This window comes from Xiphophorus maculatus, chromosome 21 (assembly GCF_002775205.1).
Source record: "Xiphophorus maculatus strain JP 163 A chromosome 21, X_maculatus-5.0-male, whole genome shotgun sequence".
Taxonomy (NCBI): domain Eukaryota; kingdom Metazoa; phylum Chordata; class Actinopteri; order Cyprinodontiformes; family Poeciliidae; genus Xiphophorus; species Xiphophorus maculatus.
The window spans coordinates 16,300,904-16,322,301 of NC_036463.1; the positions used below are offsets into that span (position 1 = coordinate 16,300,904).

The following is a 21,398-nucleotide window of genomic DNA, read 5'->3' on the forward strand; positions in this document are numbered from 1 at the left end:
TAACATGTAGTTTAGACAAATTTAATCATATGCAGTGTTTAATGTTTTGCCATTGTTTTTATATATTTTTGCTGTTTTCATAAGTAATATTGCACATTTTAGCTATCTTTAACTTTCCAACTGTTACCTGATGTCATCTGTACATTAGGAACAATTTGGGTTATTTATAGTATTTTTATTTAATGTATAGGGGCTGGACTGATGTTAACCACCAGCTTGACCTGCTCTCTTGTTAAGTATGCTTCAATTTCTGATACAAAGTAACATTTCAGTTGCCAGTTGTGTGTTAGCTTTTAAATAGAAAACGTGTTTATTCTCCGTCTAGTAAAATTGCACATTGACATTTATTTAATAGAAAGGGTTAGCTATGTAGATATTTTATGTTAATTTATTTTAAATACCACTATACCATCACAGTCAGCCCGTCTGTTTTTACTGTCTGTGACTTTGTGACACAAACTGCTGGTCTGATATTAACCACCAACTTTTACTGTTTATATGATGAACACAGCCAGCTTGATTGTATGTTGTGAAGTCAACCTGATGGACCTACGACGAACAGAGAAAGGTTACATATCCATCACATTTACTTTGAAACACAGAAGGTGGTGGTCTGACCTGCTGTTGATCAACTAATATACATTCAGTTTTTTTATCTAAACTGGATCTGATTCAGCTGCAGTTCTTTTGGTAAGTCTGTGTTGATTTGATTTATCATTATGTATGTTTTCTGACTTTAATTGTGTTGCAGAATTATTTTAATGATATGAAACAATTGTGAAATATTTTTCAAAATTTTTAATTTCTGCCTTTTAATTATGTAAGCTCTGATTTTTATCACAAAACTTCCTTAAAAATATGAATCTCATCATTAGGTTGTTCCAGTCAGAGAGATGAAGAAGCTCTGTCACCTGTCTAACAGAATCCTGATAGTCAGCATTTTACTGATTGTCTTCTTTCTTCCAGGTGAGTTTGTTTGTTCACTCCCTTTAATTTGGAGACGTCACATAAATCACTTCTGGTCTGAAATATTTGATTCCGATATGGTTCAAAGGATCCACACGTAACATGGAGATGAACTGGAGTTCAGCTTCATGTTAGATGTTCAATGTAACAGGATGAATTTTCTCCACGTTATTTCCATCATTCATTTGTTTTACAGGTGCTTTTGCTCATTGTGGTGGTGTTCTAAACCAGCACATGTATACACCAAGTGAGATTGAAGCTCTGATTGGATCTTGTGTGGAAATCCCATGTAAATTTGGTACTTTGAAAGGATTTGACAACAGCAAACCCACTTACGGAATCTGGATGAAACATATGCCAGTATATGATGTGGGAGCAAGTGAAATTATTTTTAACAGCAGTGGGTCAATTAACACCCATCAAATGGAAATGATTGGAGATTTGAGAAGGAAAAACTGCAGCACTCGGATTCCTGATGTAAAAGCAGATCTTACAGACAAGTACTTCTTAAGAATTGAGAACGGGGAAGCGAAAGCAACATTTTGTGAAGATTCTTTTAAGTTAACAGTTATAGGTAAGAGATCTGTTTCTTATTGCTGTGTAATATACACTCACCAGCCACTTTATTAGCCTTGCTAGTACTGTCTTGGGACCCCTATTGCCTTCAGAACTGTCTTAATCCTTTGTAGCATAGATTCAACTAGGTACTGGAAACATTCCTCAGAGAGTGTGGTCCATGTTGACATTATAGCATCATGCAGTTGCTGCAGATTTGTCGGCTGCACATCTGTGATGGTTATGACATGGAGCGTTATCTTGCTGGAAGATGAAGATGTGTACACTGTGGTCATAAAAGGATGGACATGGTCCATCATAAACAAAACAAATCATAAATCAGATATAGATATGCACCAATAGACTGTTGACAAAAACTGTAAGCAGACAGACTGCATAGAAATAAATGTTAGGTAGAAGTAGTTATCAAAGCATGTTAATTTTAACAAGGTTATTATTTAAATTAAGGTTTGCAGATTAGCTTGTGTATTCCCAGACTGAAAGTAAAACTAAGATTTTAGAATCGAAGTAATTAAACATTACAATTTAGAGAATTTTTAATAGTGAGTACAGTCTCAGCCAACTGTAATTTACACTATGTCAGCATAGTAGTCTTTGACTCCCTGGGCGAATCACCTTTCCGGGGCGATCATCGCCAACACATTCTCTCGACTACATTCACATAAGCAGCTTAGTCATCCCCAGCACAAAGCTTAGCACCATGATAGACCCTCCCTTCTCTGCTGACGCCCTTTACTAAAAAGGTGCCATTCTCATATACTTTTCTCATTTTCCTTTACAAAAGTTCATCATTGATCCCTTACAACAAGGTCACTTAATCATTCGAGGCGCCATGACAGACGTTTGAAGAGAACTTGTTTTCCCAAGTTGCTTTTCCCAGTTTATTCATGGCTTCTTCTTGTTCGAGTTAAGCTAGTTTGTCTGTAAACGTTACGCACGTTTCCCCTTACTCTGGAGCAGCCTTTAAAGCACACAAAAGAAGAGTTTTTACCATATGTGTTAGGCTACATGACGGTGCGGGATTGTCTCCATGGTTACTGACAGTTAAACGCATACATCCTCCATAATGTGATATTTGATGTCTTTCTTATCATACTTACTTATAAAGAATATGAATGTTAGTCTTCTTACCTTGTAAAGTGTTCACCTCAAATCCGCGGTTACACTGAGGGCTGGCAGTCATTATGAATGATGACTGCTGTTCAGCACCGCCGTATCTTTTCTCACTAAAAGTCATAAAGTGACAAGATTGTTTTGCATCCTTGCCTGTTTGTGCAGCCGACCACACAGCATCCTATGACCATTTTTAAAGTCAAGTCAACTAAATAGAAGTGATATAAGGTTACAGATGTCTGTTTTTTGAGTAGCTTTAAAGGAGCATATTGGTTGTTGTCAATAAGTAAAGGGTCATTAAAGACAATGTTTCATGGAATTGTAAGCTTGTTGATGAGTAAAATGGTGTTGTAGTTGTAGGTATAATGTCCAAGTAATCAAGACTGTATTTTGTGTTGTGTTTCACTTTATGACATGTCTGGTTTGAAACCACAGATTCTCCTTGGACTCCCAGCATTGTTGTTTTTGGAAGTGATCTGAAGGAGAATCAGTCTGTCACTCTAACCTGCTCAGTTTATACTCCCTGTTTACCTTCACCTCCTGAACTCACCTGGAATCTCAAAAAACACTCTCTCGGACAAATACTGAAAAAGACTGATGGAACCTTTACAACTAAACTCCAGGAGACCATCACTCTGTCAGACAAGCATGATGGATACAACATCAGCTGTACTGCTAGATATCCTGTGAAAGGAGGATTCAAACAGTCAGAGTCAGTAAGGACTCTCAGTGTTTCATGTAAGTGATCCTATCAGCACAGCATAGTTCATGTTTAGTCCATCTACCTGATCAGCTCACAATAAAACAGGTTGTGATATTGGAGTCTGCTCTTTGGAGTGTACGATTGGAGTCGACTCCTCACTGTAGCCTTCCCTTCTTAATTATAAGGGAAGTCTACAAAGACAGCAGCTCGTTGAGTACTCCACAGGAGAGGCAGAGACAGAGCGAGAAAGAGACAGAGAGAGCCATCTCCCAACCTTTTCCCTTTGACTGCTTCACTGTCGCACTTTAAGTGGCTCCACTGAGTGGACTCCGCTCGGCTCACAGCGTAACTTTATTTTGTTTAGCACGGCAGCCTTGTGCCAATCACGTGTGAGGATATGGGGACATAACATTATATGAGAACAGAGAAGGGGACAGACAGGAGAGTGAATCGCATCAGTCAATAGACAGCGATGAGGTTGAAAGTGTGTTGCAAAAACCCGTAAATATAGCTGATACCTATAAGCAAAGCAGCATCTGGCTGAAGATTAAAAATATTATGTAATAATACATTATTGTTGTGGGTCTGTTCAGTAAATTTGTTTACCCTAATTTTTTTTTTTTAATTGAAAGTTTGATTAAATTATTATGCAGAAGTTAGAATGTCTGTTTTCATAACAGAACAAATATATGAAATTAAGGAATTGCATAGCTTCTTATACAGGTACATTGAATGCAAAATGATTTGTCGTATAAAACATTCCTGTTTGCCAAGTTATATTACTATGTGGAGCTGCAGATGATGATAAATTAAGAGACGTTTGGGAGTCAAAAGAACCGGCTTGTCTTTGTAAGCTCTGTCTGAAAATGCTAGCAAATGCTAAGTTAAGTCTTTGCAATGAACTAATTTATATAAATTAATTTAGGATTTCACTATGATCTCTGAAAATTTGTGTAATTTGAATGCCTTTTTTCTTCATGCAAAATATTCTTTGTTAAAGTAGAAAACAAAACTTTTTGAGTTATTAAAAGAAATATTACTGGTCAATTTAATGACATTTATTTAGGCATGTTTTGAATGTTTCATGGTAATTAAAAAAATATAGTTACCTAAACGTATAAAGTAAATATGTCATCTCATTTTCCTCAGATGCTCCTAAAGACACCTCAGCTACCACCAGTCCATCATATTTGGTGTCAAAAGGTAGCAGGGTGGCGTTGAGCTGCTCCAGCAGAGGCAACCCTCCCATTACCAGCTACACCTGGTTCAAGCACCGCAAACGTGGAGACATTAAATTATCTGTGGCGCCGGTTTACAGCTTCTTTGCTACTGAGCGAGCAAACTATTACTGTGAGGCCAAAAATATGCTTGGTAGTGAGAAATCGAAAACCATCTGTATTGACATCATTGGTAATGCATGTTATTTTTAAAGAAAGGTCATTTCATTTCTATTTATAATATGTACATATAGAGCAATGGTGGCATATCACAATACTGGTTAGACAGAATGATTACAGCTGTGTATTAGGAAGGCCACATTAAAAGACGAGTTTGAAATGTGCTGTTTGCTTAATTGGGGGGTCTGAGAACCAGTCAGTATCTGGTGTAACCGCCATTTCACTCTCGCAGTGCAACACATCTCCTTCACATAAAGTTGAACAGCTTGTTGGTTTTGGCCTGTGTAGTGATGGTCCATTTCTTTAAGAAGTGGACCAACATTCAATTCCTGTACGAAGCTGATGGATATTTTCAGGAACTAGAACATGCTGTTGTATGGGCTGATCCAGAGCATCCCAAACATGTTCAATGGGTGACATGTTTGGTGAGTATGCTGGCCATGCACACACTGGGATGTTAAAAGAGTGAGTGAAAAAACAGGACAGTGGTTTTTTATTGTCTCCTGCCCATGGCTCTCCTGTGCACTAATCATTCTGTCTAATCAGGATCTTGACATGCCACACCTGCAAGGCGGGAGGGATTTTATATTAAAGGGAAAAGTGTTCACTACCACAGATTGAGACAGATTAATGAACAATATTAGAGAGAAATGTTTATACTGAAAATGTTTTAGGTCTTTTGGTTCAGCTCATGAAAAATGGGAGCCAAAAAAAATGGGTTGTGTTTATGTTTTTCTTCAGTGAATCCATACATTCTCAATGCATTTATTAAAATGCACAACAGTCATGTTATTTTTACATGTACAAATCTGTGACACACATAGGACATTATTGGTGTCTAATGTGAAATTTCAGATGCTCCTTTGACTCCCAGAATTGATATCCCTTTTGGTGATCTGAAGGAGGGCCAGTCTGTCACTATAACCTGCTCAGCTTCAACTCCGTGTCCACACTCACCTCCTAAACTCACCTGGAATCTCCAACAAGACTCTCTCAGACAAACAGAGAGAAACGCAGATGGAACCTTTACAACTAAAATCCAGAAGAACATCACTCTGTCGGACACACATGATGGATACAACATCAGATGTTCTTCCAGACATCCTGCGGCTGAAAAAAGCAACATAGCAAAGACAGAAGTGACTCTCAGTGTTTCATGTAAGTGATCCTGTCAGCAGGTCATAGTTCAGCTGTTTCTGACCAATAAAGTTCATGTGTGTCTCATTTTCCTCAGATGCTCCTAGAAACACCTCAGCATCCATCAGTCCATCAGCTTTGGTGTCAGCAGGTAGCAGGGTGGAGCTGAACTGCTCCAGCAGAGCCAAACCTCCACCCAGCTTCACCTGGTTCAGGAACAGCAAACAAGGAGTCACTAAAGTGTCTGTGGAGCAGGTTTACAGCTTCAGTGCTACTCCTACTGAAGAAGGAGACTATTACTGTGATTCCACAAATGAGCTTGGTAGTGAGAAATCGGAAAGCATCTGTATTGACATCGGCGGTAATGCTTATCTTTTTGTATAAGATCTTTTCTATTTATACACAGAGAGAGAATTTAGAGACCAATTATCAGTTGCTCTGATTTTAGTTTTCATAAATATGTTTAAGTAATATGAACATCGTTCTTTTATTCTATGAACTACTGACATGTCAATGAAAAAACAAGCAAAGATTTAGTTTTTATTTACAAAAATAAAGAGAAATGGTCAAAATAAGCTCATTATTTGAGGTCTGAAAAAGCTGCATCTTTATTGTTCTAATGCAAAGAAAAAATTTCATTTACTTTTAGAAACAATAATACCAATGTTTTTGTTATGATTTGATGTTGAGGTGGACCCAACGGCAGCAGGCAAAAATTTAGTTGTGAATATGTAATGAACAAATACTAGAGTACAACTTACTTAAGGAACATTCCAGAGAAGCACACAGAAAATCCAAAAACTTTCAAAAAGTTTATCCATCCCATCTCACAACTGTAGCATATCAAGATACCAGTTAGACAGAATGATTACTGCTCAGGTTTGCCTTAGGCAGGTCACATTGCAAGACCAGTTTGAAATGTGCTGTTTGCCTTTGAAAATTGGACCAACATGTAATTTCTGTTCAAAGCTGATGGATATTTTCATGAACTAGAACATGCTGTTGTATGGGCTGATCCAGAGCATCCCAAACATGTTCAATGGGTGACATGTTTGGTGAGTATGCTGGCCATGCACACACTGGGATGTTAAAAGAGTGAGTGAAAAAACAGGACAGTGGTTTTTTATTGTCTCCTGCCCATGGCTCTCCTGTGCACTAATCATTCTGTCTAATCAGGATCTTGACATGCCACACCTGCAAGGCGGGAGGGATTTTATATTAAAGGGAAAAGTGTTCACTACCACAGATTGAGACAGATTAATGAACAATATTAGAGAGAAATGTTTATACTGAAAATGTTTTAGGTCTTTTGGTTCAGCTCATGAAAAATGGGAGCCAAAAAAAATGGGTTGTGTTTATGTTTTTCTTCAGTGAATCCATACATTCTCAATGCATTTATTAAAATGCACAACAGTCATGTTATTTTTACATGTACAAATCTGTGACACACATAGGACATTATTGGTGTCTAATGTGAAATTTCAGATGCTCCTTTGACTCCCAGAATTGATATCCCTTTTGGTGATCTGAAGGAGGGCCAGTCTGTCACTATAACCTGCTCAGCTTCAACTCCGTGTCCACACTCACCTCCTAAACTCACCTGGAATCTCCAACAAGACTCTCTCAGACAAACAGAGAGAAACGCAGATGGAACCTTTACAACTAAAATCCAGAAGAACATCACTCTGTCGGACACACATGATGGATACAACATCAGATGTTCTTCCAGACATCCTGCGGCTGAAAAAAGCAACATAGCAAAGACAGAAGTGACTCTCAGTGTTTCATGTAAGTGATCCTGTCAGCAGGTCATGGTTCAGCTGTTTCTGACCAATAAAGTTCATGTTTGTCTCATTTTCCTCAGATGCTCCTAGAAACACCTCAGCATCCATCAGTCCATCAGCTTTGGTGTCAGCAGGTAGCAGGGTGGAGCTGAACTGCTCCAGCAGAGCCAAACCTCCACCCAGCTTCACCTGGTTCAGGAACAGCGGACGTGGATTCATTACAGTCGCTTCAGTGTTCAGTATGAGCTTCAATGCTGCTGAGCGAGGAGACTATTACTGTGAGGCCACAAATACGCTTGGTAGTGAGAAATCGAAACGCATCTGTCTTGACCTCATTGGTAATGCTTATTGTTTTTTTTTTTAATAAGATCATTTGATTTCTTCCAGTTTATAATTTTATATATATATGTACATACAGCTCTGGAAAAACAATTAAGAGACCACTTAAAATTATCAGTTTATCTGATTTTACTTTTTATAGTTATATGTTTAAGTAAAATGATCCTTGTTCTTTTATTTTATGAAATACTGAAAATATGTCGTTTATACAGAAAATTGCAGTGCTTTCAGACCTCATATAGTGCAAAGAAAACAAATTCATATTCATTTAGAAACAATAATGCTGATGTTTTAACTGAAAAAGAGTTCAGAAATCAATAGTTGGTCTCTTAATTTTTTCTGTAGATGTATATGTAACTGGTGTTATAAATATCAGAATCTTAAACATGAAATGTGTGTATTTATATGTATATATACATGTATATTCGTGTGTGAGCATGTGTGTTTTCGGTCTTTGAGTTCAGCTCAGAAAATCGCAGCAAGAAAATGTTACATTTATAATTTTGTTCAGTATATGTATATTTCCTATGCATATTTTTAACACACAACAATCATGTTATTTTTACATGTACAAATCTGTGACACACATAGAACATTATTTGTGTCTGATGTGAAATTTCAGATGCTCCTTTGACTCCCAGAATTGATATCCCTTTTGGTGATCTGAAGGAGGGCCAGTCTGTCACTATAACCTGCTCAGCTTCAACTCCGTGTCCACTCTCACTTCCTGAACTCACCTGGAATCTCCAACAAGACTCTCTCAGACAAACAGAGAAAAACACAGAGGGAATCTTTACAACTAATATCCAGAAGAACATCACTCTGTCGGACACACATGATGGATACAACATCATATGTTCTTCCAGACATCCTGCAGCTGAAAAAAGCAACACAGCAAAGACAGAAGTGACTCTCAGTGTTTCATGTAAGTGATCCTGTCAGCAGGTCATGGTTCAGCTGTTTCTGACCAATAAAGTTCATGTGTGTCTCATTTTCCTCAGATGCTCCTAGAAACACCTCAGCATCCATCAGTCCATCAGCTTTGGTGTCAGCAGGTAGCAGGGTGGAGCTGAACTGCTCCAGCAGAGCCAAACCTCCACCCAGCTTCACCTGGTTCAGGAACAGCGGACGTGGATTCATTAAAGTAGCTTCAGTGTTCAGTATGAGCTTCAATGCTGCTGAGCGAGGAGACTATTACTGTGAGGCCACAAATAGGCTTGGTAGTGAGAAATCGAAACGCATCTGTCTTGACCTCATTGGTAATGCTGATTGTTTTTATTTATAAGATCATTTCATTTCTTCCAGTTTATATATACATATATATATATATATATATATATATATATATATATATATATATATATATATACACGTGCATACAGCTCTGGAAAAAAAATTAAGAGACCACTTAAAATTATCAGTTTATCTGATTTTACTTTTTATAGTTATATGTTTAAGTAAAATGATCCTTGTTCTTTTATTTTATGAAATACTGAAAATATGTCGTTTATACAGAAAATTGCAGTGCTTTCAGACCTCATATAGTGCAAAGAAAACAAATTCATATTCATTTAGAAACAATAATGCTGATGTTTTAACTGAAAAAGAGTTCAGAAATCAATAGTTGGTCTCTTAATTTTTTCTGTAGATGTATATGTAACTGGTGTTATAAATATCAGAATCTTAAACATGAAATGTGTGTATTTATATGTATATATACATGTATATTCGTGTGTGAGCATGTGTGTTTTCGGTCTTTGAGTTCAGCTCAGAAAATCGCAGCAAGAAAATGTTACATTTATAATTTTGTTCAGTATATGTATATTTCCTATGCATATTTTTAACACACAACAATCATGTTATTTTTACATGTACAAATCTGTGACACACATAGAACATTATTTGTGTCTGATGTGAAATTTCAGATGCTCCTTTGACTCCCAGAATTGATATCCCTTTTGGTGATCTGAAGGAGGGCCAGTCTGTCACTATAACCTGCTCAGCTTCAACTCCGTGTCCACTCTCACTTCCTGAACTCACCTGGAATCTCCAACAAGACTCTCTCAGACAAACAGAGAAAAACACAGAGGGAATCTTTACAACTAATATCCAGAAGAACATCACTCTGTCGGACACACATGATGGATACAACATCATATGTTCTTCCAGACATCCTGCAGCTGAAAAAAGCAACACAGCAAAGACAGAAGTGACTCTCAGTGTTTCATGTAAGTGATCCTGTCAGCAGGTCATGGTTCAGCTGTTTCTGACCAATAAAGTTCATGTGTGTCTCATTTTCCTCAGATGCTCCTAGAAACACCTCAGCATCCATCAGTCCATCAGCTTTGGTGTCAGCAGGTAGCAGGGTGGAGCTGAACTGCTCCAGCAGAGCCAAACCTCCACCCAGCTTCACCTGGTTCAGGAACAGCGGACGTGGATTCATTAAAGTAGCTTCAGTGTTCAGTATGAGCTTCAATGCTGCTGAGCGAGGAGACTATTACTGTGAGGCCACAAATACGCTTGGTAGTGAGAAATCGAAACGCATCTGTCTTGACCTCATTGGTAATGCTTATTGTTTTTTTTTTTAATAAGATCATTTGATTTCTTCCAGTTTATAATTTTATATATATATGTACATACAGCTCTGGAAAAACAATTAAGAGACCACTTAAAATTATCAGTTTATCTGATTTTACTTTTTATAGTTATATGTTTAAGTAAAATGATCCTTGTTCTTTTATTTTATGAAATACTGAAAATATGTCGTATATGCAGAAAATTTAGTGCTTTCAGACCTCATATAGTGCAAAGAAAACAAGTTCATATTCATTTAGAAACAATAATGCTGATGTTTTAACTCAAGAAGATTTCAGGAATCAATAGTTGGTCTCTTAATATTTTCCATTGCTGTATATGTAACTGGTGTTATAAATATCAGCATCTTAAACATGAGATGTGTGTATTTATATATATATATCTATATATATGCGTGTGTGTGTGTGTGTGTGGTATACATTACCTGGCCAAGATAAGAGTACAGTTGTGCCTTAGGCAGGCAGACAGATTAGTGAACAATATATGAGCGATATGGTTATATTGAAAATATTTTTGGTTTTGAGTTCAGCTCATAGAAAATGGGAGCAATAAAATGTTACATTTATAATTTTGTTCAGTATATGTATATTTCCAATGCATATTTTTAACACACAACAATCATGTTATTTTTACATGCACAAAACTGTGACACACGTAGAACATTATTTGTGTCTGATGTGAAATTTCAGATGCTCCTTTGACTCCCAGAATTGATATCCCTTTTGGTGATCTGAAGGAGGGCCAGTCTGTCACTATAACCTGCTCAGCTTCAACTCCGTGTCCACTCTCACTTCCTGAACTCACCTGGAACCTCCAACGAGACTCTCTCAGACAAACAGAGAAAAACACAGAGGGAATCTTTATAACTAATATCCAGAAGAACATCACTCTGTCGGACACACATGATGGATACAACATCAGATGTTCTTCCAGACATCCTGCGGCTGAAAAAAGCAACGCAGCAAAGACAGAAGTGACTCTCAATGTTCCATGTAAGTGATCCTGTCAGCAGGTCATGGTTCAGCTGTTTCTGACCAATAAAGTTCATGTTTGTCTCATTTTCCTCAGATGCTCCTAGAAACACCTCAGCATCCATCAGTCCATCAGCTTTGGTGTCAGCAGGTAGCTGGGTGGAGCTGAACTGCTCCAGCAGAGCCAAACCTCCACCCAGCTTCACCTGGTTCAGGAACAGCGGACGTGGATTCATTACAGTCGCTTCAGTGTTCAGTATGAGCTTCAATGCTGCTGAGCGAGGAGACTATTACTGTGAGGCCACAAATACGCTTGGTAGTGAGAAATCGAAACGCATCTGTCTTGACCTCATTGGTAATGCTGATTGTTTTTATTTATAAGATCATTTCATTACTTCCAATTTATATATATACGTACATAGTACTCTGTAAAACGTTAAGAGACCACTTAAAATGATCCTTGTTCTTTTATTTTATGAAATACTGCAAATATGTTGTATATGCAGAAAATTGCAGTGCTTTCAGACAATCAAAGTTAAACGTGGTCCAATGAAATATCAGTCTGTGACCTTTTTCTTGATGGTTACCTTTTTTTGGTCAGGCAGTGTATATACTGTATTTATATGAACAAAAACATACACGAAACTGCACAGTTGTGCCTTAGGCAGGCAGACAGATTAGTGAACAATATATGAGCGATATGGTTATATTGAAAATGTTTTCGGTCTTTGAGTTCAGCTCAGAAAATCGCAGCAAGAAAATGTTACATTTATAACTTTGTTCAGTATATGTATATTTCCAATGCATATTTTTAACACACAACAATCATGTTATTTTTACATGCACAAATCTGTGACACACATAGAACATTATTTGTGTCTGATGTGAAATTTCAGATGCTCCTTTGACTCCCAGAATTGATATCCCTTTTGGTGATCTGAAGGAGGGCCAGTCTGTCACTATAACCTGCTCAGCTTCAACTCCGTGTCCACTCTCACTTCCTGAACTCACCTGGAATCTCCAACAAGACTCTCTCAGACAAACAGAGAAAAACACAGAGGGAATCTTTACAACTAATATCCAGAAGAACATCACTCTGTCGGACACACATGATGGATACAACATCAGATGTTCTTCCAGACATCCTGCGGCTGAAAAAAGCAACGCAGCAAAGACAGAAGTGACTCTCAGTGTTTCATGTAAGTGATCCTGTCAGCAGGTCATGGTTCAGCTGTTTCTGACCAATAAAGTTCATGTGTGTCTCATTTTCCTCAGATGCTCCTAGAAACACCTCAGCATCCATCAGTCCATCAGCTTTGGTGTCAGCAGGTAGCAGGGTGGAGCTGAACTGCTCCAGCAGAGCCAAACCTCCACCCAGCTTCACCTGGTTCAGGAACAGCAAACAAGGAGTCACTAAAGTGTCTGTGGAGCAGGTTTACAGCTTCAGTGCTACTCCTACTGAAGAAGGAGACTATTACTGTGATTCCACAAATGAGCTTGGTAGTGAGAAATCGGAAAGCATCTGTATTGACATCGGCGGTAATGCTTATCTTTTTGTATAAGATCTTTTCTATTTATACACAGAGAGAGAATTTAGAGACCAATTATCAGTTGCTCTGATTTTAGTTTTCATAAATATGTTTAAGTAATATGAACATCGTTCTTTTATTCTATGAACTACTGACATGTCAATGAAAAAACAAGCAAAGATTTAGTTTTTATTTACAAAAATAAAGAGAAATGGTCAAAATAAGCTCATTATTTGAGGTCTGAAAAAGCTGCATCTTTATTGTTCTAATGCAAAGAAAAAATTTCATTTACTTTTAGAAACAATAATACCAATGTTTTTGTTATGATTTGATGTTGAGGTGGACCCAACGGCAGCAGGCAAAAATTTAGTTGTGAATATGTAATGAACAAATACTAGAGTACAACTTACTTAAGGAACATTCCAGAGAAGCACACAGAAAATCCAAAAACTTTCAAAAAGTTTATCCATCCCATCTCACAACTGTAGCATATCAAGATACCAGTTAGACAGAATGATTACTGCTCAGGTTTGCCTTAGGCAGGTCACATTGCAAGACCAGTTTGAAATGTGCTGTTTGCCTTTGAAAATTGGACCAACATGTAATTTCTGTTCAAAGCTGATGGATATTTTCATGAACTAGAACATGCTGTTGTATGGGCTGATCCAGAGCATCCCAAACATGTTCAATGGGTGACATGTTCGTGAGTATGCTGCCATGCACAAACTGGGATGTTTTCAGCTTACAGGAATTGTGCACTGATGCTTACAATGTGGGACGGTTCACTAGTATGCTGACATGAGGAAATGTTCGTGGATGAATCCCACATCAATAGGCCTCAGGATTGTTTCACGGTATCCCTGTGCATTCAAAACACCATCGATAAAGTGCACCTGTGTTCGATGTCCTTGACATTCGCCTACCCACACCACAAACCCGCTTCCACCATCTGTCACTCAATCCACAACGTTTACCTCAGCAAACCGTTCGCCCACACAATGAAACAAACGCTATCATCCGTCTGCCCTGAACTGTGAAAACTGGGATTCATCCATGAAGATCACATCTCTCCAACGTGCCAGACACCATCAAATGTGAACATTTGCCAATTCCAGTTGGCTAGAGCAATGAACTGCAGGTCGAGACCCAGATGAGCACAACAAGCATGCAGATGATCCTGAGGCGGTTTCTGACTCTTTGTGCAGGAGGTCTTTGTTTGTGCAAACTAATTGTTTCAGCAGTTGCCCGGATAGCTGGTCTCAGACAATCTTGGCGGTGAACATGTTGGATGTGGAGTTGCTGGGCTGATGTGGTTACACATGCTCTGTGATTGTGAGGCTGGTAAGATGTATTGCCAAATTATCTGAAACACCTTTGTAAATGGCGCATGGCAGAGGAATGAACATTCAATTCACAGACAACAGCTCTGGTCGACATAGCTGCAGTCAGCATGCCAATTGCTCGCCCCCTCAAAACTTGTGTGGTCTTTGGCATTGTGCTGAGTGACAAAACATTACATTTCAGATTGGTGTTTTATTGTGGCCTGCCCATGGCATTCCTGTGCAGTAATCATTCTGTCTAATCGGGATCTTGACATGCCACACTCGCAAAGTGGGAGGGATTTTGTAATCAAATGAAATCTATCGCAGATTTGGACAGATTAGTGAACAATATTTGAGAGAAATGTTTATATTGAGAATGTTTTAGGACTTTGAGTTCAGCTCATGGAAAATGGGAGCAAACACAAAAGTGTTACATTTATATTTTGGTTCAGTGTGTATATATGTCCTATGAAGTCATTAAACACACAACAGTCATGTTTTTCCAAATGCATACATTTGTGTCACACACAGGACATCAATTAAATGTGTGTCTAATGTGAAATTTCAGATGCTCCTTTGACTCCCAGAATTAGTATCTCTACTTGTAATCTGAGGGAGGGCCAGTCTATCACTGTAACCTGCTCAGCTTCAACTCTCTGTCCACACTCACTTCCTGAACTCACCTGGAATCTCCAACAAGACTCTCTCAGACAAACAGAGAGAAACGCAGATGGAACCTTTACAACTAAAATCCAGGAGAACATCACTCTGTCAGACACACATGATGGATACAACATCAAATGTTTCACCGGACATCCTGCGGCTAGAAAAAGCAACGCAGCAAAGACAGAAGTGGCTCTCAGTGTTTCATGTAAGTGCTCCTGTCAGCAGGTCAAAGTTCAGCAGTTTCTGACCAATAAAGTTCATGTGTCTCTCATTTTCATCAGATGCTCCTAAAAACACGTCAGCATCCATCAGTCCATCAGAAGGTCACTATGTGGAGCTGAACTGCTCCAGCAGAGCCAAACCTCCACCCAAAATCACCTGGTTCAAGAAAGGCCCGGAAAGAACCACTGAAGTAGCTACAGGCAACTTTCACAAGGTTAAATTCACTGATGGCGATCAATACTACTGTGTAGCTGAAAATAAGGTGGGAAAACAGAAATCATCACCGATCAATCTCACAGTAAAAGGTAAATTCTGCTTCCTCTTTTGTTTTCCTTTTCAAAATCCTCAAAGATATTGAGATAATAACATTTTCAAGCAGAATAAAAAGTTAAGTTAGGAAAGAAACTGAAATTATTGTTTTAAGACTTTGTGATTTCGTCAATATCCTAAGAACTTGTTATTCTGGGTACATTTCATCATGTTATTTCATTGTATTAATAAAGAACCATTGCATCAGTTCAAATTATATTTCATAACATAAAATATTATGAGAACATCTGTTAAGATTTTGCTAATTTTGTTGTTTTTTTTGTTTGTTTGGGTTTTTTTTTTCAAAAAGTTGCAATAAATGTAAGATAACAATGTTTAAAGCCAAGATATTTTCCATTCGGTGAAAACTGAGCTTGTTTTCTTGTTAAAGGTACAAACGGACTTGGAGCCTGGATTCTTGCAATAATAGGGGCCGTGGGAATGGTACTTCTTGGCAGTACAATCTTCATCCTTGACACGTAAGACACTTTTGTCTTCTAAGTAGTTACAATTCAGCTGCAGAGCTGCTGGTCTCGGTTACATTTTGGTGTTTGACGTTTACTTTCAATCTCTCCTGTTTGTTTTTTTTCTTTCAGCTGGTTCATTCACTCCTAATCCAGTCAAGCTCATGAGTTGTGCTTGTGTAAAGCACTAAAATAAAATGCTGCAACCCGCTACAACTCTCTCAGCCACTGATTGGTGTATGAAATAGTTTCTGCCTCTTTGTAAAAACCTAAAAAAATATATTTAATTATCAATCAATCAATCAATAAGTTTATTCACTCAACAAATCACGCTTCATCACCAATGTACAAAATCATTGTCTTGTAACAATTTATCTACATGAGTGAAAGGGAGCAGGAAGAAGAAAAACCTTATAACAACCTGCCCGTTTTTATATAATTACAAAATAAATCTTGTTTTTATGGCCGAATATATAAAATTAAGAATACAACTTACAAACAATTTATCATTCTCCTCATTGTTAACTCAGAAGTGTATAAGACTTAATCCTTTTATTTCTTATAAAGTATTTTGAATTGGTTTAAAGTAGGACATTTTTTGAAGTCCTCATCCAACCTTTTCCATAATTTGACTCCATGCACCGAAATACACATTTCTTTTAAAGTACTCCGCACAATCTTACTTTAGAAATCACACTTACTTCGGTTATTTCTGTCACTTTGAGCTTAAGACAAAAAAAACTTTTGTAAATTGAATGGCAATAATATCTTTTTAGCTTTAAACATAACTAATAACATTTTTAAATTAACCAAGTCCCTTAATTTCAAATTGTCTGATTGAATAAGCAATTTATTTGTATGTTCTCTGTATGTCGCCTTATAGCTTTCTTTTGTCTCACAAAGGCTTAGTGTTAGTTTTATATGTGTTGCCCCAAACGTCAATACAATGAGTCACATATGGAACAACAAATGAACAATATAAAGTCTGGAGTTTTGAGTATTCTAAAAATATATTTTTGTTATACTTTGTTTAAAAGTATAATTGTTAGTATGATTGTTGCTATATTTTTCTTTGACATTAGTCCTATAATCCTTGTTATTGTTCTTCAGGTGATAGGAAGCCAACTTTGTAATTGCCTTTATGAGTCTCTGAAGGTTCTGGTCGGATCAAATCACTATTGTAACCCATGTTAAAATCTGACATAAATAGGAATAAATAGTTGGTTAAAAGTCTGTAGACAGAAAGTAACGTCGCTGTTCCTTTAAGGAACCAGCGTTACAGACGCGGCGCCTCGGTGACGCTGCAGTACACAGAGCTGAGGGAGAGAGCGGTGATTAATTAACAGGAAAAGTTAATATTATAGAAAAAGAAAAACATAACTTACCTAGTCGGGAACTGACGGGGGTTTTATGAGAACTAAGTTACATCGGTTTTGGTGAGTTTGGTGTTTATTTTTCTGCATTTTCATCGTGTTGTACTTTTTCTTTTGGCGGAGAGCTAACGCTAAAAACGTAGCTGGTTACGACGAAATGCTCCGTCATAAACTGTTATCCGGTTAATATATTGGGTTTATGAAGAAGAATTTATTTGTATAATTTGAGGATTTAAAAGGAGTTTTATTGTGTTTGTGGCCTGTTACACAGGTCAGGTTATTTTGTCCGGTTGGAAGCTCGGTCGGAGCGAGGATTGGTCGGCCATGTTTGGCGTGCACATTCACAGACGGGATTCAAGATGGCGAGCCAGACCTAGACCTTCAATTCGTCTTCTCCATCGCATCAGGGAGGTACTATCCCGCGTGTGGTAATCCGCTGCCAGAGCGGTAGGAATATCAGGAACTAGTTCGAACTGAACAGAACTGAGAACCGATTGAATTATTATCTTTTGGACTGAATCAAACTGAGACTTTTCATTGAACTGAGTACCTGGATTTACATTTGGACCTGAACTTGAATTTAAAGTGCCATACTTTGATTTTCATATGTTTATGTCTCTGAATGTGATTTGAGTAATTGTGGTCCACTTTGATTTAATTGTGTTTGAAGGCATTTCCCTACCTGTAAAAGAAAGAAAAATGAGTTAACTCAGGAGAAAAATAGAAACCTAGGAAAAAGAGACCGGTCTAATTAACTCAAATTAGTCTGATTAAAATAACCTGGAATGAACTAAAGAGCAAAAAGAAAGAGTGATATACTTTTTATTTAATTTTTTTATTTTTTCCCTTTTCCTCCCCATTTATATTTACATCATTATTAAGAATCTGCAGGGTATTTTTGGTTTCATGTACTGTATTTTATATGTGTGTTTTGCATTCAGTAAATTGCCGGCCTTTTTCACTTAAAGCAGCGGTCTCTGGTGTTATTATTCTTGCTCCCCACTCCTTAGAGCCTAGAACTGGTCCAGTGGCACAGCTAGTGGTGTGATACCGGTGCTACAAACTTGACGAGCCAGCCAGGAGTGGCTTAAAGCATTTAAACCAGAGACCGTATAATATTATCAGTGTTAAAGGAGGAGAAGGAAGGAAAAAAATGGATGTCGTTCAAACCAGTAGTGTAAAAATCCCTAACTCAGTCATAGTTAGCGGTATAACCGATACAGAAGTAGATGACAAACTAAGTGACTTCCTGAAACAATATGGTTCCATTCAAAGGGTAATCCCAGTAGATCCCACTGAACCAGAGTCGGCCAAGCAGGTTATCGTAGAGTATGTGTATGGTATAGCTATGCAATCTCTCTTACCTTCATTGCCGTACAGGCTTAACAGTAAGACCAAGACTGATGTCACTTACCACATCAGAGCCTTAGCCAATGTTTACACACCTGTAGCTAGCAAAACAGCTACACAGACTTACCTTTCAGAGTTAAAGGACATTACAAAACAGACTGGTAAAGACTTTGCATCTGTCCTCAGAGAAGAGCTCTCTCTCATCAGTGAGACTGTCGATCTAGATCATTCAGAGTCCCAAGATGGAGATGCAGAGCAGAACTCACCTGATACCCCAGAGCAACATGCCCCTGAAAATGTTGCACAGGTAAGCCCTCTGCCCAGTATGGCCCCGCAGCAGCATGTTCAACATCATTGGTCTCCACCATTGACACCATCTAAAGAAAAGACACAGCCCGCTCTGAAACTTTCTGATGTCAATCCACCTGACATACAAAAAGTAATTGTTGAGCACATAGTGAGAAATGAAGACTCTGCTCTGCAGGTGCACACTTCCTTGAGACTCAGACCCTTCTCTGGGCGTGTCCCACGACCCAACAGTGAAGTGGATTATGAGACATGGCGTTCCAATGTGGAACTTCTTCTTAAAGATATAACACAGTCTGATCTTTACAAGTCACGAGAGCTTCTTGAAAGTCTCTTATCACCTGCCATTGATATTGTGAAAAAAGAAAAACATAACTTACCTGGTCGGGAACTGACGGGGGTTTTATGAGAACTAAGTTACATCGGTTTTGGTGAGTTTTGTGTTTATTTTTCTATAATATTAACTTTTCCTGTTAATTAATCACCGCTCTTTTCCTGCGATTCCTCCTCTGCTCTCTCCCTCAGTTCTGTGTACTGCAGCGTCACCCAGGCGCCGCGTCTGTAACGCTGGTTCCTTAAAGGAACAGCGACGTTATTTTCTGTCTACAGACTTTTAACCAACTATTTGTTCCTATTTATGTCAGATTTTAACATGGGTTAAGTTACACCTAGATTTCGGGCCTGAACATTAGTTTTTTAGCTGTAATAATTGTGTTTTTAGCCTAAGGAGGTACTACATACAGGGTTTCCCCCCAGTGTATCATAGGCCTGGCAGCAAGCCATGCTTTACTAGCACTGCCCGCCAGGCTAAGCGTTGCTTCTTTTTGTTTTTAGGAAAATAATTACAAAAAATAAATAAATAAAAATTTCGGAATTTTCTTTTTTTTAAAGCCGGATTGCGATCGTCTCTGTTGCTATCAGCGTTTCACTGGCGGAGCAGATTTATTCATAGAAGATAGGTTTATAGCTGATGCATTTAAAGATGGGAGAGCTGACCAATCACGTCACTGGTGCCTTTGTGCGCGCGCCTCCTTTCGCTCAAACTGGACATTGGCTGACCTGTATGGATATTTACATCAACTCCCTGGGAGGAATTATGTTTCTTTGGAGAACTCTATATCAAGGTAAGAGTATAAAGCCCAACGCGTTAGCAAGAACCGTGAACCGCAAGAATAAGTTGGAGTGGAGCTTTCAGAGGTGCGTTGAAAGCCCCACTCACCTCTGAAAGCGGTGAGAATGATTTATCTTTGTGGGTGATGGTATTCACATCAACAGACATATTCATGCAAAATAATAACAGTTATAACATCATTGGAAACACATTGTAATACAAGATGTATTTAGTGGCACCTGCATCCCACCTGAGAGTGTTTCTAACAAGCACCTAACTCTAAACATCTCTGTGTGTGTTTTTGTTTTACATCTAAAAATATTCTCCATAAGAATGTTAATTACACTCCAGCCTCATGACACGGGGATGACTGGAGTCACAAACACCCAGTGGCCCCCGAGCACGTAGTCCCAGGAGTGTCCCAATAGGGACATTAAGGTCTTCCTCAGTCTGTCCCTGGGCCATGTTTCTCTCATCCTCTGAAAACAATGAATCCCTTCATAATCTCTAATTCTCCCTCCCTCTCTGGTGCTGAATCTGCTCCAGTGGTTGAAGTTTGTGTGGTAAACATATCAGTCTGGTTGATATATTTTTTGTGTCTACTTTGGCGCTCTTTAGTGTTTGCTCTCACAGTTTTTCTGGACCCGCTCCACCACATATCCCCTCTGATCTGCTGAAATAACTAAATTTATATCCTGGAAGGAGAATGGAGGGATGGGAAAAGGAGGACTGAGAGATTTCATTATATTAGTCCAATGTCCTTCAAGAAAATCAACCAGTGTTGAAGGTCAATACCTACACATATGCTTCTGTCCATCCATATCTACACATATTTTTGAATATTAAATGTGCCTTTCAACAGACATCACATCATGTGGAGTTATTTGATCTAAATCATCCTTTAAGCACCATGATGCTAACATTAAGATGAAACGGTGACTTCCTCTTTCTTGTTGTCAGACTCAAATTATCAGTAACAAGGTTTTATTTCAAACTAATAGTTGTGAAATTAGTTTATATATTCTTCAAATTAATTTTTATTTCTATAAGGTCATTTTCTCCTGACATTTATTGCTATCTTCTGTTATGTTCTACAGACAGTTAGTAGTTACCATAACAACCAGTAACTGTAGGCTAGTCCCCTTTTACCATCTTTAACTCTGGT

The 21,398-nt window shown here is 38.2% G+C and overlaps 2 protein-coding genes across 2 annotated transcripts in view; both read left to right on the plus strand.

Moving 5' to 3' along the window:
* The window catches only part of LOC111606283 (sialoadhesin-like), an 84,593-nt gene that overhangs the window by 45,714 nt on the left and 17,481 nt on the right, over window positions 1-21,398 (plus strand). The window lies entirely within an intron of this gene.
* Window positions 189-16,318, plus strand: LOC106700315 (hemicentin-1-like). Its single transcript, XM_023326783.1, has 23 exons — window positions 189-236; window positions 512-568; window positions 677-690; window positions 876-966; window positions 1,163-1,540; window positions 3,091-3,393; window positions 4,508-4,768; window positions 5,611-5,913; window positions 5,990-6,253; window positions 7,378-7,680; window positions 7,757-8,014; window positions 8,638-8,940; window positions 9,017-9,274; window positions 9,941-10,243; window positions 10,320-10,577; window positions 11,300-11,602; window positions 11,679-11,936; window positions 12,478-12,780; window positions 12,857-13,120; window positions 15,001-15,303; window positions 15,380-15,625; window positions 16,021-16,108; window positions 16,226-16,318. The coding sequence occupies exons 2-23, from the start codon at window positions 544-546 to the stop codon at window positions 16,242-16,244; spliced, it is 5,106 nt and encodes a 1,701-aa protein (XP_023182551.1). The 5' UTR covers window positions 189-236; window positions 512-543; the 3' UTR covers window positions 16,245-16,318.